Raw genomic sequence first — 16,911 nt, forward strand, 5'->3', positions numbered from 1 at the left:
TAGACGCTTCAACACCCAAGCACCTTCTCCAGTGTGATAACTACAAAGAAGGCAGCTGAGGAGGCCGTTGGTGTTCACAGGGGAACAGGAGCATTGTCTCCGAAGAGGGACTCCATGGCCTTGAAATAAGTAAGCTGGCATTCAATAATTGAAAGAACGAGTGTGCTGACTTTTTTTTTTTTTTTTAACAAAGGTTTGTCCCAGTCCATAAAGTAAGGATTCAGGGTCTATCCAGGCAGGTGTAAGGGGACCAGAGTCTGCCTCAAGGCAGGTGTAGTGAGGCAGGGTCTGTTCCAGTCTTCCCAATACAGCATGTCATACACTTGCCTCCCTCTGGAATCTTTTGAAATTCATTGACACTTTTTTTTTTTTCTCTAAGATGGTGATGGGAGCCTGAGCCAGAAAACATGCTGGTTTAAAATATTTATTGATTAAAAAAAATTTTTAATTTTTATACAAAGATGATGAGAAAAATCTCATGCAAACTCTGGGCATACAATAAAAATAACTCAAAGAGTAATACGATGATTTTGTACAAAATAATTTTTTTTTTTTTTTTAGGAAGGACCTCTGACAGCCGGCATGGCTCCCTTCTCCTAGCCGGGACACACTTAGAGAGAAGCCGGTCACTCTTAGCCACCTGCGAGTGATCACGGTCCACACGGAGTGTCAAATGTCTGGTCGTCGCTGTGATGAATAAAATGGAACCCATTTCTACTACTCAGGAAACAAGGGGCCTTGACCTAGAAACACCACAGGAGGCCTGCACTAAGGGGATGACTCACAAAAATCTCGGGGAATTCTAGACAGTCCTTAGGAGTGGAGGCAACACCTCAAGATGATTATGAACATTTCCTGCTTCTGCTTTGCCACGAACCTGCAGTGGGTTTATAATTTGTGTATATTACAAGTAATTTGCATAATTAAAACACTTAAGGACTTGACATCTCATGGCAATTAGAAATGCATCAAACTGGGAACAATGTACAAAAGAGGGAGCTTCAATATGAAACAGTAATTCTCTGAGAACATCCAGTGCCCCGGCTGCCTGGACTGAGCAGAGCAGCCGGCCACCGCCACCTCCGGGCCCCTCACGCGCGTGCGCACTCAAGCTGCCTGTTGTATAGCGCTGTGCACAGGCTCATCTCATTTTCCGGAGCCTGAGTCTGTTTTCCTTGTCTCGTTTCTTTAGGATAAGTATGAACTGGTTGAAGAAGTGCTCCTGATCCTTTCGCTTCTGAACAAGCCGAAACCTCTGATCCCGGCCGTGCTTCTCCGCAAACTCCTTAAACGTGGTCCTGGAAGACAAAGACACTGCTGAGGCGTCATCCCAGGGAACGAGCCCCCCCCCCCTCGTTTCCCCTCAACATGACAAGCTCCCAGGGACAGGACCTCTGCAGGACAACAGGCTGAGAGTGGCTGGGTCCTGCGGGGCTATGACCTGACTTTACTCACACATCTCTGGCCTCAGGAGCCCTCTCTCCAATGCTGCTGCAGCCACGCAAGTCTCTGTTCTCACTGAGTGTCCTCCTATCACAGGGCTACACACACACACACACACACACACACACACACACACACACACACACACACACACACACACACACACACACTGGAGCTGTGTAGCAAGGCCTTCCCTTTTTTTCTTCCCCTAGTTGGTAACCACTCTTCCTTGGGAGCCCTGGCTTCCCTTTCGGAAAGTGCTGAGGCAGTCTTCTGGGTCCCTCAACACGGAATTTTACTAGCCCCTCCGGCAATGGGGTGGAGACACTCCTATCTGCTTGGCTTTCTGTTCTCTGCTGACATTGATTGTGTATCCATGGCTGGCAGGTAGGGAGCTCTTGGCTCTCTGTGCAGCAAACCTTCTGCTGCCAGAAGTAGCGATCCTCCAGAGGAAACGACAGGCCAGGGCTACCTGGTCAGTGAGGACAGATCTACTAGCCATAGAAGATGAAGGGGTGACAGTAGTGGCAGGTCTTTGGAGCGACAGCAGAACATGGGGAGGCTGTGGTCCCAACCTGCCCAGCTCCCACATGGAGATTCCAGGAATGGAAGCTATGGCGTGACCAGGGGCCCCAGGAGCTGCCAATAGCCAACCAGCCCTCCCCCAAGCAATCACAGTTCTGCTGTGTTTGTCACCCAGAGTACCCGTCATGGAGGATGGTTGGCTCTGAGCACCCAGTGTGCATAGGAAAGAACTCTTCATTCAGGAAACTCTTGCTCATTATCTTTATAGAAAAGTTTACATTTTCCTACACAGATCCAATTACTGTGTTAAATTATTGCAGCTTATAGCCTTTTATACACAAATGAAAAGCATATTTGGACATGGCTGTTAAAAGGATGGTCCTAGGATTTACTTCTTCATTGTCCCCTTTCCCCATTCTGCTGCTGGCTTCCTGCTCTGCCTGCAAGGGGCATTTGCTTAATGGGTTCCCTGAAAGGAAAAAGTCTGTCTCTGGTTTCCCTCTTCTTTACTTCCTTCTTTCCCTCACTGTTTTCCTCATCTCTGCTTCTTTCTCTAGTCACATTAACAGCTGTGGCTAGCATTACACTTTTGTCAAGGACTCTTCAAGGTTGGCAGCCCACACTGCTCCCACCAGACCACATTTGGGCATCTCTGCAGAGAAGCATCATGGAAGAGAGAGAATAACAGCCCAGTGTGCCTCAGCCATGTTGAGGAGTGGTTCTGGCTTTCTGCTGGCTCTGGGGAACTGAGAAAGTCATTGTGGTGACTACCATGCACCCGTCCTGGTGAACAAAGGTGGCACCAACTGTTGCTGTGCATCCCCAGGTATCCACACCCAAGCAAAGAGGTGTGTGTGTGCTAGGCTGTCCAGGAACGTGAAGTTGGCTCCTCGCTACTCTTCTTACAGGTTCTAGGACTTGAGACAGACCCCTAGGGTCAGTCAGGACTACAGCCAAGAGTCCTGGTAGCTACTGCTGAAAGCACGCGAAGGAGCGTGAGCTAACCCCTCCATCTTACCCTAGGATTGAGCTATCTACATCTTAGGAGAGTGAGGCGAGAGTGAGGGAGGAGAAAAGGAAGGCAGATCTGGCTACTCTTAGGACTACAAACAGCTTTGAATTATGAAAATAATAAATGCCAAGTATGCTTTAAAATATATTAATATGTTCCACTGTAGTAAGCATTTTACTGTCCGCGTGTTTCCTTTAAGTCACACTGTATCCCTTAAACACACAGTAACAGTTACCTACAGCACAGCTGAGGAGGAAATCTGGTATTAAATAAGAATGAGTTTAAGCCCATTTGATTTCTGTCACTCATGTTCAATGTGTATGGGGTGTATGTGTGTGTGTGTGTGTGTGTGTGTGTGTGTTTGTGTATGTGTGTGTGTGTATGTGTGTGTGTGTGTGTTTGTGTATGTGTGTGTGTATGTGTGTGTGTGTGTGTTTGTGTGTGTGTGTGTGTGTGTGTGTGTGTATAGGAGATGCAGATGTGATGTGTGTGTGTAATGGGATTCATGGTGTGTGTGTAATGAGGAGTAGGTAGGTGATGGTATGTGTAATGTGTGTATATGTTTGTTGTGGGCTGTGTGAGTATGTGGTGTATGTGGCAGTATGTGTGTGTATGTGTGTGTCAGGGTGTGTGTGAGTGTGCTAACATGTTTGTGTGAGTGTGTGCCAGGGTGTGTGTACGTGTGATGAATATATGTATATGTGATGGGTTTGTGGGTGGTGGTATGTATAATATGGGAGGTACGTGATGGTTGTACATATATGTGTTTTGTGGGGTATAGTGTATGTAGTGTGTGTGTGTGTGTGTGTGTGTGTGTGTGTGTGTGAGTTTGTTGTATGTGAGATTTTCCTTCAAGTAGCTCATCCTATAGCCTCCTCTCCATCTTCAGGACACACTGCGGGACTTCAGGCTTGTCACTAGCATCTTACCAAAGAGCAGCTGGAAATATCAGCTAAAGCCTCCAACAAGAAAGCAAGGGTGACAGCTACCACTGTCAGTGTGGTCATTTTCATTCAGAAGACAAAAATATATGAATATTCAGGATCTTATCCCTTGGCCAGGCCAGGCCAGAACTCAAACAAGGCTCCAGACTCAGCTTCCTAGGACTTCCCTTCATGCCTGCTTTCCTTTCATGACCACCCCTGGGTAGGTGAGCAGGTCAGAGCCGGACCCAGTACTCCAAGCTCTTTGACTGGAAGCCGCCCTTACAGATGGCCAGACACACATCTGGGTTTTCCCAAGCATCTCCTGAGGTCCAGGTTGCACTCACTATTCTAAATCAGAAAGTCCTCCAGATAGGCAGCGTGATTTGGGGGGAATAGGGCACTGTGCAGCCAGTATTTACTGTGCACTCCATTATGAACCAAACACATTAGAGACAGGACAATGGGAACCCATGTCTCCACAGAAAGGAACTAATGGGCATTCCAAATATAATATTGCCAGTTACACTTACAATAAAACTATATAGGCTGAAGAGATGCCTCCGCAGCTAAGAGTAACCAAATGTAAGGACTTGAGTTTGGGTCCCTTGTAACAAACCAGGTGTGGCCCTGCTCACTGCTATAACCTTACTGCCAAGAAGACAGAGACAGGAGGATCATTAGATTGCAGATTCAGGGCTGCTGACCTTTTAAACTTTGTTGCAGAAATGCATCAACTATGCAGGATTGACTTAGCAAATCACACTGTCTGCTGGACTGAGAAGTACCAGGTTCCCAAAGGGCTTCTGTGGCTAACAGGTCTTTCCAGTAAATGTTTCAACGTCTTAGAAATGTTGTTAGATATAATGAACAAAGCTCTGCAATAATAACATGTTTCTGGACTCAGAAAAATGCTTGGTGCATGTCTCCCTCCATACCTGGGTGATACTTTAGATTCTTCCAGAAGTTTCTTGAATTCTTCTTTGGCTAGCAGCAATTTACTTTTCCTTTCCTTGTATTCTTCTTTGATTCTTGTTTTGACGAACTGCTCGAATATCTTAAAACACATGCATGGAAGAAAAATCATCATGAAATTGAATATTAAAAATTAAATCCCATATCCCAAAGCCAGCACAAAAGCTCAGCATCTGAGGAAAATGGCTCTTTGTCCTGGCTACAGGATCTGTAAGCAAAGTGTTAGTGCTATGATCCTGCCCACGAAATCGAGGCCTCTAAGAACCAAAGCCCCAGTTCCCACAGGCCTGGTGCGCTCCCTCCATACAGGCAATACTACTGGGCCAATAGTCAATCTGCCCATCTCAGGGATCCTGAAGCAGTCCCAAGCTAGGAGCCCCTCCTCCTGCACTTCTCCTCCTTGTTTTGTATCCTGAATAATGTTTGCAGGACACATAACCTACTAGCGCTCACATCATTGTCACAGAACCCACAAGATGCTTATTTTACTATACTCCCGCAATTGGTCCCTGAATCTCTGAGAGTGACATGAACTTGCAAACACAAAGAACTCAGGCATCTCTGAGCCCCACACTCCAGCTTCCAGGAACCTTGACTTCTACATGTGGGACTCTGGGCCTTGAAGGAGGCTCAGAGTGCACCAGGCGCCCCTCTCAAGGATGTCAAGTGGTGTCTAGACTGTACCAACCATCAGATAGAGAGGAAACCTGACCAAAAGTGTAGTTTGAATAACCAAACGGCAAACGCTGTTCCCAGTCTAGGGCATGAAAATACTGTCTGATGTGCAAGCCCATTCACTACTCCAGATCAAACTGTTTTCTCTTGGAAACCAAGTACCACATAAAGTCTTATGTGAAACTTCTCTTTGCTACTTCCCATAGAATGTTCTTCAGTTGTTGTTGTTGTTGCTTATTTGTTTCCCTTGATTGAGACAGGATGTACTGTATTCTAGGCTGACTTTGAATTTGCCGTGAGTCTCTGATCCTCTTGCCTCTGCCTCCTGAGTGCAAGGGTTGCAGGTATATGCCAATGTGCCTGGTTAATGCAGTGTTGGGGATGTAATCCAGGACTTTGTGCGTGCTGGGCAAGCATTCTGTCAACTGAGTCACATGCACAGCTTGAATGTTCCTGTTTTGTGAGAGGGAGGCTACTCACTGTTCTAACACTAGAACAATTGTCACTTGCAGACCATAATGTCGGGGAAGAGGAAGGACGGAGCTGTTCTAATCAGAACGCTAGCCAAGCTGCCAGAGCGCTAAAAAAAATAAGCTGAAGATCACTTAAATATTTATGTAAACATAAATAAAACTATCAGTAAAAACCCACATGATATTTCACTGATACAGTCCATAACAGCTCTGCATCAATCCATGTAGATCTGAGGCACTGACTGGTCCCCAGCAGCCCTGCCAGGGAGGGGACGGGGACAGGGAAGTCATGGCACACTCGAACCCATCACTGCCTCTATCCTGATACGATCTTACTGATTCATAACTTTCTGTTTTGTTAGATATCTTTAGAGGTGGGAAAACAGAGTCTTGCTATGTTGCCCTGGGTGGCCTTGAACTCTTGATCTCCCTGCTTCAGCTTCCTGAAGCCACAGTTGTGCTGCTGGCTCAGATCCATTCTTTAATGGTGAACCTCTTACAGGATGTTCTGCAGGAAATACTACTTCCCTCCCGGGGACTCGGCAGCACTGAAGTGAAATATTCACGAGGACAACTTAAATTTTGGATGTGTGCACAGACATTTAAGTAAGACTATGATTGGGTTATTTCACCTTCAAGGCAAATAGTGAAGTGTGCTCTCCAGCAGTCCTGTAATCTAAACAGAGAGAAGCAGCCAAGGCAGGGCTGTTATCCAAATAGAGGTGCGTGGCTCCATCATCAGCTAAGTTTTACTCTATTAATTTTAAATGTGGTCAGAAAGGCTGGCTGGCTGTGGGGTCAGAGCACATGTGAAATTCTCTCATACCTCCCTGCCTGGAACCATTTATCCATCTAATCAAATTATTCCCCCTTCTCTCTCCTTTTCCTCTGTTGCTTTATTTAAGCCTCCATAACGCAACGTAGCAGGTATATTTCCCCTCTAACAAATTACACCAGTTTTACCCAAATTGGAGCACGACTTTTTAAAAGAGAGCACTGGCCGTTATCTCGTTTTCTGTAGGCTCTGGTGTAATAAAATGAAACACTTGTCGTTGCCATAGAAACCGGACTGATTAGCACTCCCCAGGCCTGGTTCTCTGTTTAGGCTCACTCCATCTCCTTTGCAGCCCGGGTAACTTCACACCAGGAGCCTTAGCTTTCCCCATGAAAACACTGCCATGGGAGGGCTCTGCTGATTCCATCAGATGCTTCTTCTCCACATGCAGTTGCTGTGCCACCAATCATACAACTGCCGCAGGGATGCAGGCATTGGACCAGAATGTTCTCTGCAGGGCCGGCTCCACGAAGACCACAAGACTGGCTCCCTTCCCATGGCAGCACATTAAGACAGCACCAGCATCTCCCTTGGTGATTTCACAGGTACTTCTGAAAGCTTTGGCTAAACAATGGACTCTTGGTGTAAGATGATTCAAGATGCAAAAGACATGCCTAGGCAAGCATTGATTTTCCTAAGCAGGGACAATCTCAACGGCCTTCTCAGGCTGGCATCGGTGCTCTCTAACCAGGTTCTCTAGAAGCCCAGTCTCTCCAGCTTCCTGGGATGATCTGATACAGAAGGTTCTGCCCCGAGGCACCAGGAAGTGAATGATGGTTAGTTGTATCTTGCGCATGAACCAGCTCATTACTGGCTGGGCTTTTGCTCTCCTAGACCGCCTAAGGGATTTAACTGAAGTTGCTGGAGAGCCTCATACTACCAGGGCTTTTCTTGTAGCCTCTAAAACATACCAACGGCACGCGAAAATGATTGGTCACACATCAAAAAGAAAGCAAAAACACCCCCACCACACACACACACACACACACACACACACACACACACACACAAATAAAAATGACTATTTGTAAAAGCACAGCCGATGTATTTATAGGTTGGCTTGACACGTTAGCGGTTTGCGATGGCTCTTCACACATAAGGCGAGCCTGCCTTGGAAACTCACAGCATCTTAGGGTGTAGATGAGCCTTCTTCTCTACAAAGAGCAATTGAACTTTCTGCTTCTTAATAATGCAACAAAATGGTGAAATTGTATCAATTATTAAAACCTACAGTGTTCTCTAGCTATAGCAGAATACACACGCAGCCCAAACTCAGCTCCTTGGATTGTGGGTTTAGTGTGCTTACATAAACTCCATGAAAAGACTCCATCTCAAGTTTCTGAGGGGACAAAGTTGGAGGGTCTAGGTGGCCAGTTCAGGACCCTCCTGTGCTTCCCAGACCCCCACCCAGCCTGGTAGAGAAAGAGATTTCAGTTAAGGAGCTGAAGAGACCGCTTAGCTGTTTTCTATTTGCACCATCTCAGGGTCTGCTTAGAGCCAGTATCAAACTCGACAGAAAACTGCATTCTCTATGACTTGCCAGGACCTTGATAAGAACCTTCCAGCTCACACATCAGTGGGTTCCTGGAGCTTCTTGGCAATGACCCCTCATCTCTGCAAACTCTAAAGCTCCTCTTTTGGGGGGGCAGTTGCTTTATGTCAGAACATACAAGAGGTGGGGGCGAGGTGTGACAGGGCCTCAAGAGGAGTCTGACCAGGTCAGTGACTACAGATATAGGACTCCACCCATACAGCTCTTACCCCCGATTCTGGGCCACAGCCCTAGCTAAGGTGTGATGTCCTCAGCCCCTCCCAGGCTACAGCATATTGTCCTGCCTCCCAGTCATCCCTTTGTCTACGTAACTGGAAAGGCAGAGTTGGCTCCGTGAACGTCTTCACAAATAAACTTGAGCAGACCTCTGTCAAGTCGTTCTTCTGGAGAGCCTGGTAGCACCCACCCCAGCCCAGCCAACCCTGACCATTTCTGGCACCTGTTCTCTAGAACAGTGTCTTTTACTTTCAGTGTCTCTGTTCCCTGGCCACCCCTGGTTGCCCTATAACAGTATAACACCATAGGTGGAGTGCAGTGTCAACACAGTGAGTGCAGCCATTTGGAATAGGGTGGATGCTCTTAGATTGAGTCATTCCCTGCAGGGGTCACAACCAGACAGCAGGACAGAGAGTTCCAGGCATGAGCCTCCTCTACACCGCCAGCTTCACTCCCAAGCTTTCAGATGGGCAGGGAACCTAGCAGCCTCCCATCTCTGTCTCTAGTTCCCTTCTCACCCTGCCCCAGAATTACCTGTTTTCGCTCCTCAGAGTTTAGCAGGAGATACCGTGGGTCAAACACAATTTTATGCAATTCTTTCTCCCAAGTAGAAAACGCTGACACCTGGAGAAAGATATTCAATAGAGCTGCTGTTAGCATCCAATGCTGAGGCCGCTGTGTGCTGAAATGATCGATGGTTAAAAAAAAAAAAAAAAAAAGAAAAAAAGAAAAGAAAGAAAAGAAAAAGAAAAAAGCAACATTAAGGCACAATAGATCCAGGGAGGTGCATTGTGTAAGAACGTGGGAAACATTAAATGCACCATGAAAATCAATATGAAAAACATTAGAAAATTTAATTTCCAGATTAATGACACTACTACTTCTTCTGGCATCTTCCCTGATCCACAAGTCTGGCTGCTTGCAGGACTGGGAAGGGGCATTTCAACTGGAATATCTTGAGTGCCTAGAGGATTCTACTAGATGTTCGAAGAGCCCTGCAGGCAGCTGTAGGGTAGAAGGGCCTGCAAGTGGGCTGGTCTTAGCAGACATTCAGCTGATATTTTTAAATTAACAGTTAACCTATTCTTTAGGTGGGTTACTTTTTAATGGTACTTTTCAGAGGAAGAATATCACAGGAAGTTTCTATATTCCCCTTCCATGTGTCTTTTATCACTGAAATCTTATAACAGTGAGCCAGCTATGACGCCATAAAAACTAGCCCACCATTTTGGACCAAAGCCTCCAGCTCATTTGGATTTCTTTAGCTATCTCGATTTTTTTTTCTGTCCTAGAATTTCATGGTACATGGAGTCTCATGTCTGTGAAGATTCCTCTATACTGGGTCATTTTCCCAGAATCCCCTTGTTTCTGATGGCCTTGGCCCTTGGCAGGTACACGTCTCTGGGTTTTTCCTTCAGCCTGGAGGATAACCACAGAGTCAACATGCTGCTTCAGCACATCCTATCCAGAGTCTACACCATCTCTCTGCAACTCACTAATGACGGGGACCCAGGACCAGGATGAGGTGTACACCTGGTCGTTCCTTGCTAGGTTACTTCCTTGCACTTTGCATACTCACTTTGGGAGAGCAGTGTGCAGCCCCCCACGTCAGAGGTCACACTTCTGCCTTGATGGATGGTTTGGAATCCTTCTGGTGGGATATTCCTCCATCTCTCACAGAGGCTTATCTATTCCGTCCTTCTTCATAGCTATGAAGACACATGGATGTGCAGCTCATCTCCTCAGTTACTATCCTGTGCTACCTCAAGTTCGTTGCTGCCCGGATACCTCAAATCCAGCTAGCTAGAGTTCTATGGTTGGGCCCCAGTCTCCAGTCTTTGCTGTGTTCTTATCCTGCCTTGAAGGCACTACCTCACTTTTGGATTTTTTTCCCCAGAACTCTAGGTTTCTCTGTACACTGTGTACCTTAGCCCTCCATTCAGCTAACTTCTCAGAAGCTCTGGTTTTCTTAATGAGAACAGAAATAGAAGCCAACACCTGGGCGTTGGTACATTGCCACTGAGAACCCTTGCCTCCAGACTCTCAGCTGATAAACAAGGGAATGTTTAAGTCATTTAAAAATAATTTGTTCATTTAAAAACATTGACTTAATATTGACTCTGCCTTGGCCCCACGCTGCGTACTTAGACTGTGGAGAAAATAAATCAAGAAAAGCCCTGGTCTTGGATAACACAGATGGATGTTGAAACTGAGAGGCTCCCAAGACCATTCTGAAGTACAGATACTTATACAGGGTTAGGAAGGGACCTAGGAGGATGCCCTAGGATGCACTGTGCATTGTTCAAAGGCTAGCATTTGTGAGCTACAGAGAAGGTGGGAATTACAGGCCTAGGGATGAAAGAGCTTATGGGAGGCTGGGGACCAGTAGATGCACAGAGAAGGCTCATACAGGGGGCTCTGAGATAGCTAGAGCCTGGATGCTATCCTAAGGGCAAAGATCAGGTCTAATGCACATTTAGAAACTCCAGAGAGATCTGTAGGGGATAGGACCATGGGCAGGAAGAGGGGTGGGGGGAGGGGTACTAGCCAAATGTCAACAAAACAAAATTCATTCATACTTTGAGTATGTGTTAGCCAGTTCACAGAGCTGGTTTGGGAGGCTGTGGAAGCTTCCAAACATAGTGCCTAACTGAAAAAAGTAGCTCACCAGGGGAATCCTTGGACTGGCATACATACCCTGGTTCCTGTTCCACAGGAGTATGAATCGCTACAGAATCCTGTCACTGTGACTGAAAGGCTCTGCCATGGGCTCTCCACCAGGATGGACTAAAACCCTCTGAAAACCGCAAGCCAATGCAAGCTGTTCTTCTGTCAGGATTGTGGCCACAGTGACACAAAGGAGGCAATCCATAGCCTTAAGCCTTAAAATATTTCTGGCCCTGTAGAGTTTTTGATGTATACCCCACAAACAAGGTCACTGGTGAGATGACTTGAGTTCACGTAGGACTGTTCTTCATGACTGAGCACTTGGTACAATGTTGATGGCATAGGGAGCAGAGGCATTCTGGGAAAGTGACTCCCACAGGAGTGTCTGGAGCAGTTATAGACAGGGCTGTGGCCAGACTCACCCAGTTCTGTTAGATGTGCATTTTCTACTGTGGTGACCACCTGTGAAGGTTCCTCCAGAAAGGTCTGAAGGCGGCTGTCACATAGGTCACATGCTCAATTGCGACAGGCTATCTAGATTTGGGGAGATCTAGAGGCATAAGAAGGGAGTGTACAAACACGTGTATAAGCTTCTCAGAGCAGCTTGCCATCTGTTAGGGAGGCCAAAAAGGACACACGTAGCCTGCCTACAGTGCACAGTGATAAACTAACCCAGTCATCTCACCCACGGCCACGCTGACAGGGCCCATAAATCCACAGGAGAATAGGAGCCAGTGGTTAAAGGGAGTATGTGACAGAGGAGTATGGAGGAGGACAGAGGCCACACCTGAAAGGAAAGCTGGACAGCCCTGTGTGACTCAACTCTCTACAGCAGTGGCTCTCAACCTCCCTAATGCTGTGACCTTTTAATATAGTTCCTCATGTGATGGTGACCCCCAACCATCAAGTTATTTTCGTTGCTACTTCATAACTCTAATTTTGCTAGTGGTATGGATTTTAATGCAAATATATGTGCTTTCTGATGGTCTTAGATGAATCCTGTGAAAGGGATTCCAAGGAGGCCAGATGCTCTACACCTGTCAAGCAGACATACCCATCCTGCAAGTCAGAGCTGCCCCCAAAGAGTCCCAGCAACTTCGGTGAGAATGACTGTCATAATCTAAGAAAGAGCCCAAACACAACAGGCCTGTGTACCACATGTACATTATTCAAGCAAAGACTGTACACACACATAAACACACAGACAAGCACACACATACATACAGACATACAAAACACCATACTAGGAAACATGCATGTGTACGCATTCTTCACACACTATAGGCACATGCAAAGAAACTCTCACTCATGGAGATGAAGATCATCACATATGAACAGATGTGTACAGGCACACATGAATGCCATGCATCTACAAGCAAGCAAATAAATATGTGTACACATGTGCATAGGTCCATATAAGAATGCATGACAAACAAAATCAGGAACACATATGTGCGCACATACATAACCATGCACTCTCTCTCACACAGAGAAGTAGTAGACACATAAGCCCCTCCCCTATCTTGCCACTGTGCAAACATAGATCTATATTTCAGAATAATTAGGGGCAAGACACCTGTCACTCAGGTAGGCAGGAAGACTGCTGTCTGTCTTCCTGTAACAAGAAGTGAGGAGGATTGGTTTCTAGATGTCTTTGGGGGCAGCCCTATTCTTTTGCTCTGCACTCAGAATACGCCCCAAGATCAGTGAGTCGGAGGACAGCATCCCAAGTCAAGGGCAGTATCTCACACAGCAGGCTCTGTCTTGGTCCTCACCCCATAAACAGGATGCCCTTTAAGCTTTGGCCCAAGGTGTTGTAAGCTCAGAACATGAAGCCCAGGATGTATTTATTGCATTCTGGGATTCATACCACAAGGAGGCACATGCAGACTGGTCCCTTGGAGCAGGTTGTACAGATCTGTTTTGCATAGTCCTGGCTGCCTCTCTGCAGGTCAGTAACCTGTTTAGTGGAATATGTATCATTGGTGGGCTATCTTAACAGGCTCAGAGAAGCTGGTAGCCAGGCTCCAGACACACACTTTCCAAGGGTTAGTTTTCGCTTGCCTCAGAACTTGTGACCATGCGCAGGAGGCTCAAATGATAGCTACCCATCAATCTCACTTGGGTCTGAGCTCAGGACTCAGCTCCAGAGCTCAGGGTAGAGAGCATGGGTCACCCTGCACACATCCCACCTACACCTAAGGGAGAGAGTGTTCAGCTGCAGGACCAGTGCTGCCCCATGTGGGTCCATAGACCCATGCCACTGCTTCTGCTTACCTTACAGTGTCACTACCCTCCTTCTGTCACCTAATGCTTCTTTCATTATCTAACATTTTACTTGACTTGGTCTCAAGTGATTGAATTCTTAAGTTACATTTAGGCCACCCCACTGTGGAGTTTCCCCTGTGTCTGACTATGACATGTGTTTTCAGTCCTCTCCGTGGCCACACTCTGTAATCACTGTCACACCTTTTGATACTCAGCGAACCAGTACTTGTCCATCCACTATCTAGATGACCTGCTGCTGCCCATGTCAGTGGGATAAGTCTTAGTGCTTCTAGCCCTTTCTTCCTTTACTAAATCCAATGTTCAGGACCATCTTCTGCCATCAGGATCCTAAGAATGTAGACACTGCTCCCTCTGAACTAAAGAGGGCGGTCCTCTTTTCTGTTTCCAGCATCTCTCCCTAGAGATGGAGTTGGGAATATGCTCATCTCTGCTATCTGAGTTGCCAGCTAGCTCACCACTTCTACGCTGGGGGAAACTGGAGCTGTTGGTTCCGAGTCCAGGCCCCCTGAGATGACTGGAGAGGGAGTGTGCAACCCTGATAGAAAACTACCGTCATGTTGGAGCCTGAATTGAGGAGTAATCTCCCAGGCAATGGACGGTCAGTATGAGGGTCCTGAGGCTGCAAACCCTCCATGGCACTGTGTCTTGAGAAGTTAGTGCTACATAGGACGTGGGTATAGCAAATCCCCCACTCAGGAGAAACAGGTCGCCTGTTTGCAGCTCCAGGAGTTTGGATTTTCATATTGTTGAGCTCTCCATTGCTCAACGTGTGAAAACAACCTTTTAGAAAAATCCAGAAATATTACCCTGATGGAGTGACAAGATAGCAACCTTGGGTTGCAGCATCTGCTGATGGTCACCTGTGTGTCTGGATGAAGAACGCCATCTCCAAGTAGTTCCTTTTCCCCAGCATCATGTACCCCACCAACAGCCCAAGCCTTCACCAGGAACTCTCCACCTGAATCATGACCACTTCACCTGGGCACCCAGCTACCTCCTGATCAGAGCCAAATCTGCTCAGTTTTAATGTGGCTGACCTCTAGATAGCCTGGCTGAGATGTGCTTCTTTTGTGGGCCCCATGTACCCCTGAGTATCTACCCCAGGCAAAAAGAGTCTGTACAGGACAAGACACCTCAAACTATGCCAAAGCCTGGTGGCTGCCTAGCTCCCCATTCTGCAGATGAATGGGGGAGATTCACCTGACTTTCCAGGGAGTGATCGTGGACTTGTGGATAGAAAAGACCTACCATCTGGGGGAGGGGAGGCATTTACAAAGCACAGCTAGAGTAAACCATCCCATCTCAGTCACAGCACTGGCCAAGCCTCTCCTGAAATGGAGGGAATTAGATTTTGTACTTCTCCCTCGGATGATTCGGCTTAGAGACAAATGGATTTCATTTAAACAAAGTGGTTAAGCATGTTCAGAGATGGCCAAAAGTGCAAGACTGCAGGTCCTGACAGGCACTGACAGCCCCTGGCCATCTGGGGTTATTATTGTGGGTCAGACCTGAGCAGGCGTGTGGGAGTGACCAGGGCTGTCATTAACCACCCTGTCATAGCAAGCAGAATATTCCCTTCATCTTTTCACAGCTAAAAAGCCTTGTATCTTCCAATCCTTGGACCACAACAAATCTAGGGATCCCAAATGCTTCGGAGAAAAAAGTGCTGGTACTAAGGTAGTGTCTATATGATAAATCCCAGCCCTTAAGAAGGTCTTGGCAGGGTGGAGAATCCAGATACTAGCAGTTATATTGGGTCCCAACTGACACCTGCACTGAGGTGCTGTCACTTACTCCTGCGGTGTGTGGCCTACAATGTCTATCCATGTATCCACATTGCCCCCACTGGCACAGTCAGGACTCAAGCCTGTGCTGTTTGGATATCACTGACAGCTGGCCTGGCCATCAGGAGCTAGGGCCTGCTAATATAGTAGATGTCCATCTCAGAGACAGATCCAGTTACCTCAGACTCTGTTGTTCCTCACCAAATTTGATTACCAAGCACTGCACTGCCTCCCTTGATACTGAGATGACTGTCTTAAATCTGGACTTCAGCTACTTAACCAATTAGAAATGACTTTTCTTTCATTAGCCACAAAGTACCCACCATGGAAGTGTTTTGACTCTAGGAAAGTCAACTCCTGACAGCACCAAGGACCTCCAAGGCAAGGCCTGCCTCTGTCACTGTCTTCCCAAAGAGCTCATCCCTTCCTTCAGCCCCAGGCCCACGGGCAGGGGTAAAGATGGAAGAGGATTGGTGCTCTATACCCTTCCTAGACTAATACAATGAATGAATAAAGTTTCTATTCAATGTAATGCTATGGTAATTATTTTACATTGGCTTAAAACCACAGGAAAAGCAGATAAGTGTGTGGAGTGCCTTGTCATAATAGCTGCCGAGGGACCTCTGAGTCTCTTGATCATGGCTGTGTCGCCAAGCCCTCCAAATCTCTTCTCAGTGCCTATGAGCACACCCTGCCTTTCCCAGGCCCTTCCTTCCATGCCCCCCTAGCTCTCAGGCAAGGGTACAGAGTCCTTCCTCCCTGAGATCAGGGGTCACAAGGGCTCTGAAGTGACACAGAGACTCCTGGCAACTTGGCCATGCTGTAGAGGGCTCACAGACATGTCTCCCACTAGCTCTGTTGGAATCTGAAGGGGAAATGCCCCCTCAGGCTCATGTGTTTGTGGTTGCCAGCTGATGGTGCTGTTTTGGAAGGTTGTAGAACCTTTAGGAGGTGGAGCTTTGCTGGAGGAAGTGGGTCACAGGGGCAGGCATGTGACATATATAGTCTTGCCCCCACTTCCTGTTTACTTTTTTCTTCCTGACTACAATCAGGCACCCTGAGTTCCTGCCTCTGTGTTCCCCCTTCATGACAGATTTTATCCTCAAACCATTTGCCAAAATAAACCCTTTTCTTTCTTAAGTTGTCTTACTTGGGCATTTTGTTACAGCAATGAAAAAGATAATTAATATAAGTCCTGAAGATTCAAATTCCACATAGATGGGCTTTGGCTTTGGGGAGCATTGACTGTGTTCTCTGTGTCTCCCCAGTGTCCTTTCTTGGGCCTCTCAGCTGCCTTCACTTCCTGCAGTCTCTGTAGGGACAGAATCTTGCTTCTCGTGAATTTTGCTCTCTTTAATGGATTCCCTGAGTGTGTTTCAAGAACTTCTATTTATGACTCTGAGGCTCCTGTTAAGTACAGATAGGACAAGAGAATCAGACCTGGTGTGGCCACCTTCTCCATTGCTGAAGGTGAAGTCATGGTCACTGTTTGAAGTCTCTCAAGCATAGCTCTGGCACTAGGGCATGGCATAGATGGTGTAT

General features: G+C 46.9%; 1 protein-coding gene across 1 annotated transcript in view; it reads right to left on the reverse strand.

Moving 5' to 3' along the window:
• Window positions 1–415: 415 nt before the first annotated feature.
• The window catches only part of Tcerg1l (transcription elongation regulator 1 like), a 188,572-nt gene continuing 172,076 nt past the window's right edge, over window positions 416–16,911 (reverse strand). The window contains exons 10-12 of the mRNA XM_051145520.1: window positions 9,164–9,253; window positions 4,842–4,960; window positions 416–1,298 (exon numbers count right to left, since the gene is read on the reverse strand). Coding sequence (XP_051001477.1) covers window positions 1,142–1,298; window positions 4,842–4,960; window positions 9,164–9,253 — 366 coding nt within the window. The 3' untranslated portion in view covers window positions 416–1,141. The remainder of the gene's footprint in view (window positions 1,299–4,841; window positions 4,961–9,163; window positions 9,254–16,911) is intronic.

This window comes from Acomys russatus, chromosome 5, assembly GCF_903995435.1.
Source record: "Acomys russatus chromosome 5, mAcoRus1.1, whole genome shotgun sequence".
NCBI lineage: Eukaryota > Metazoa > Chordata > Mammalia > Rodentia > Muridae > Acomys > Acomys russatus.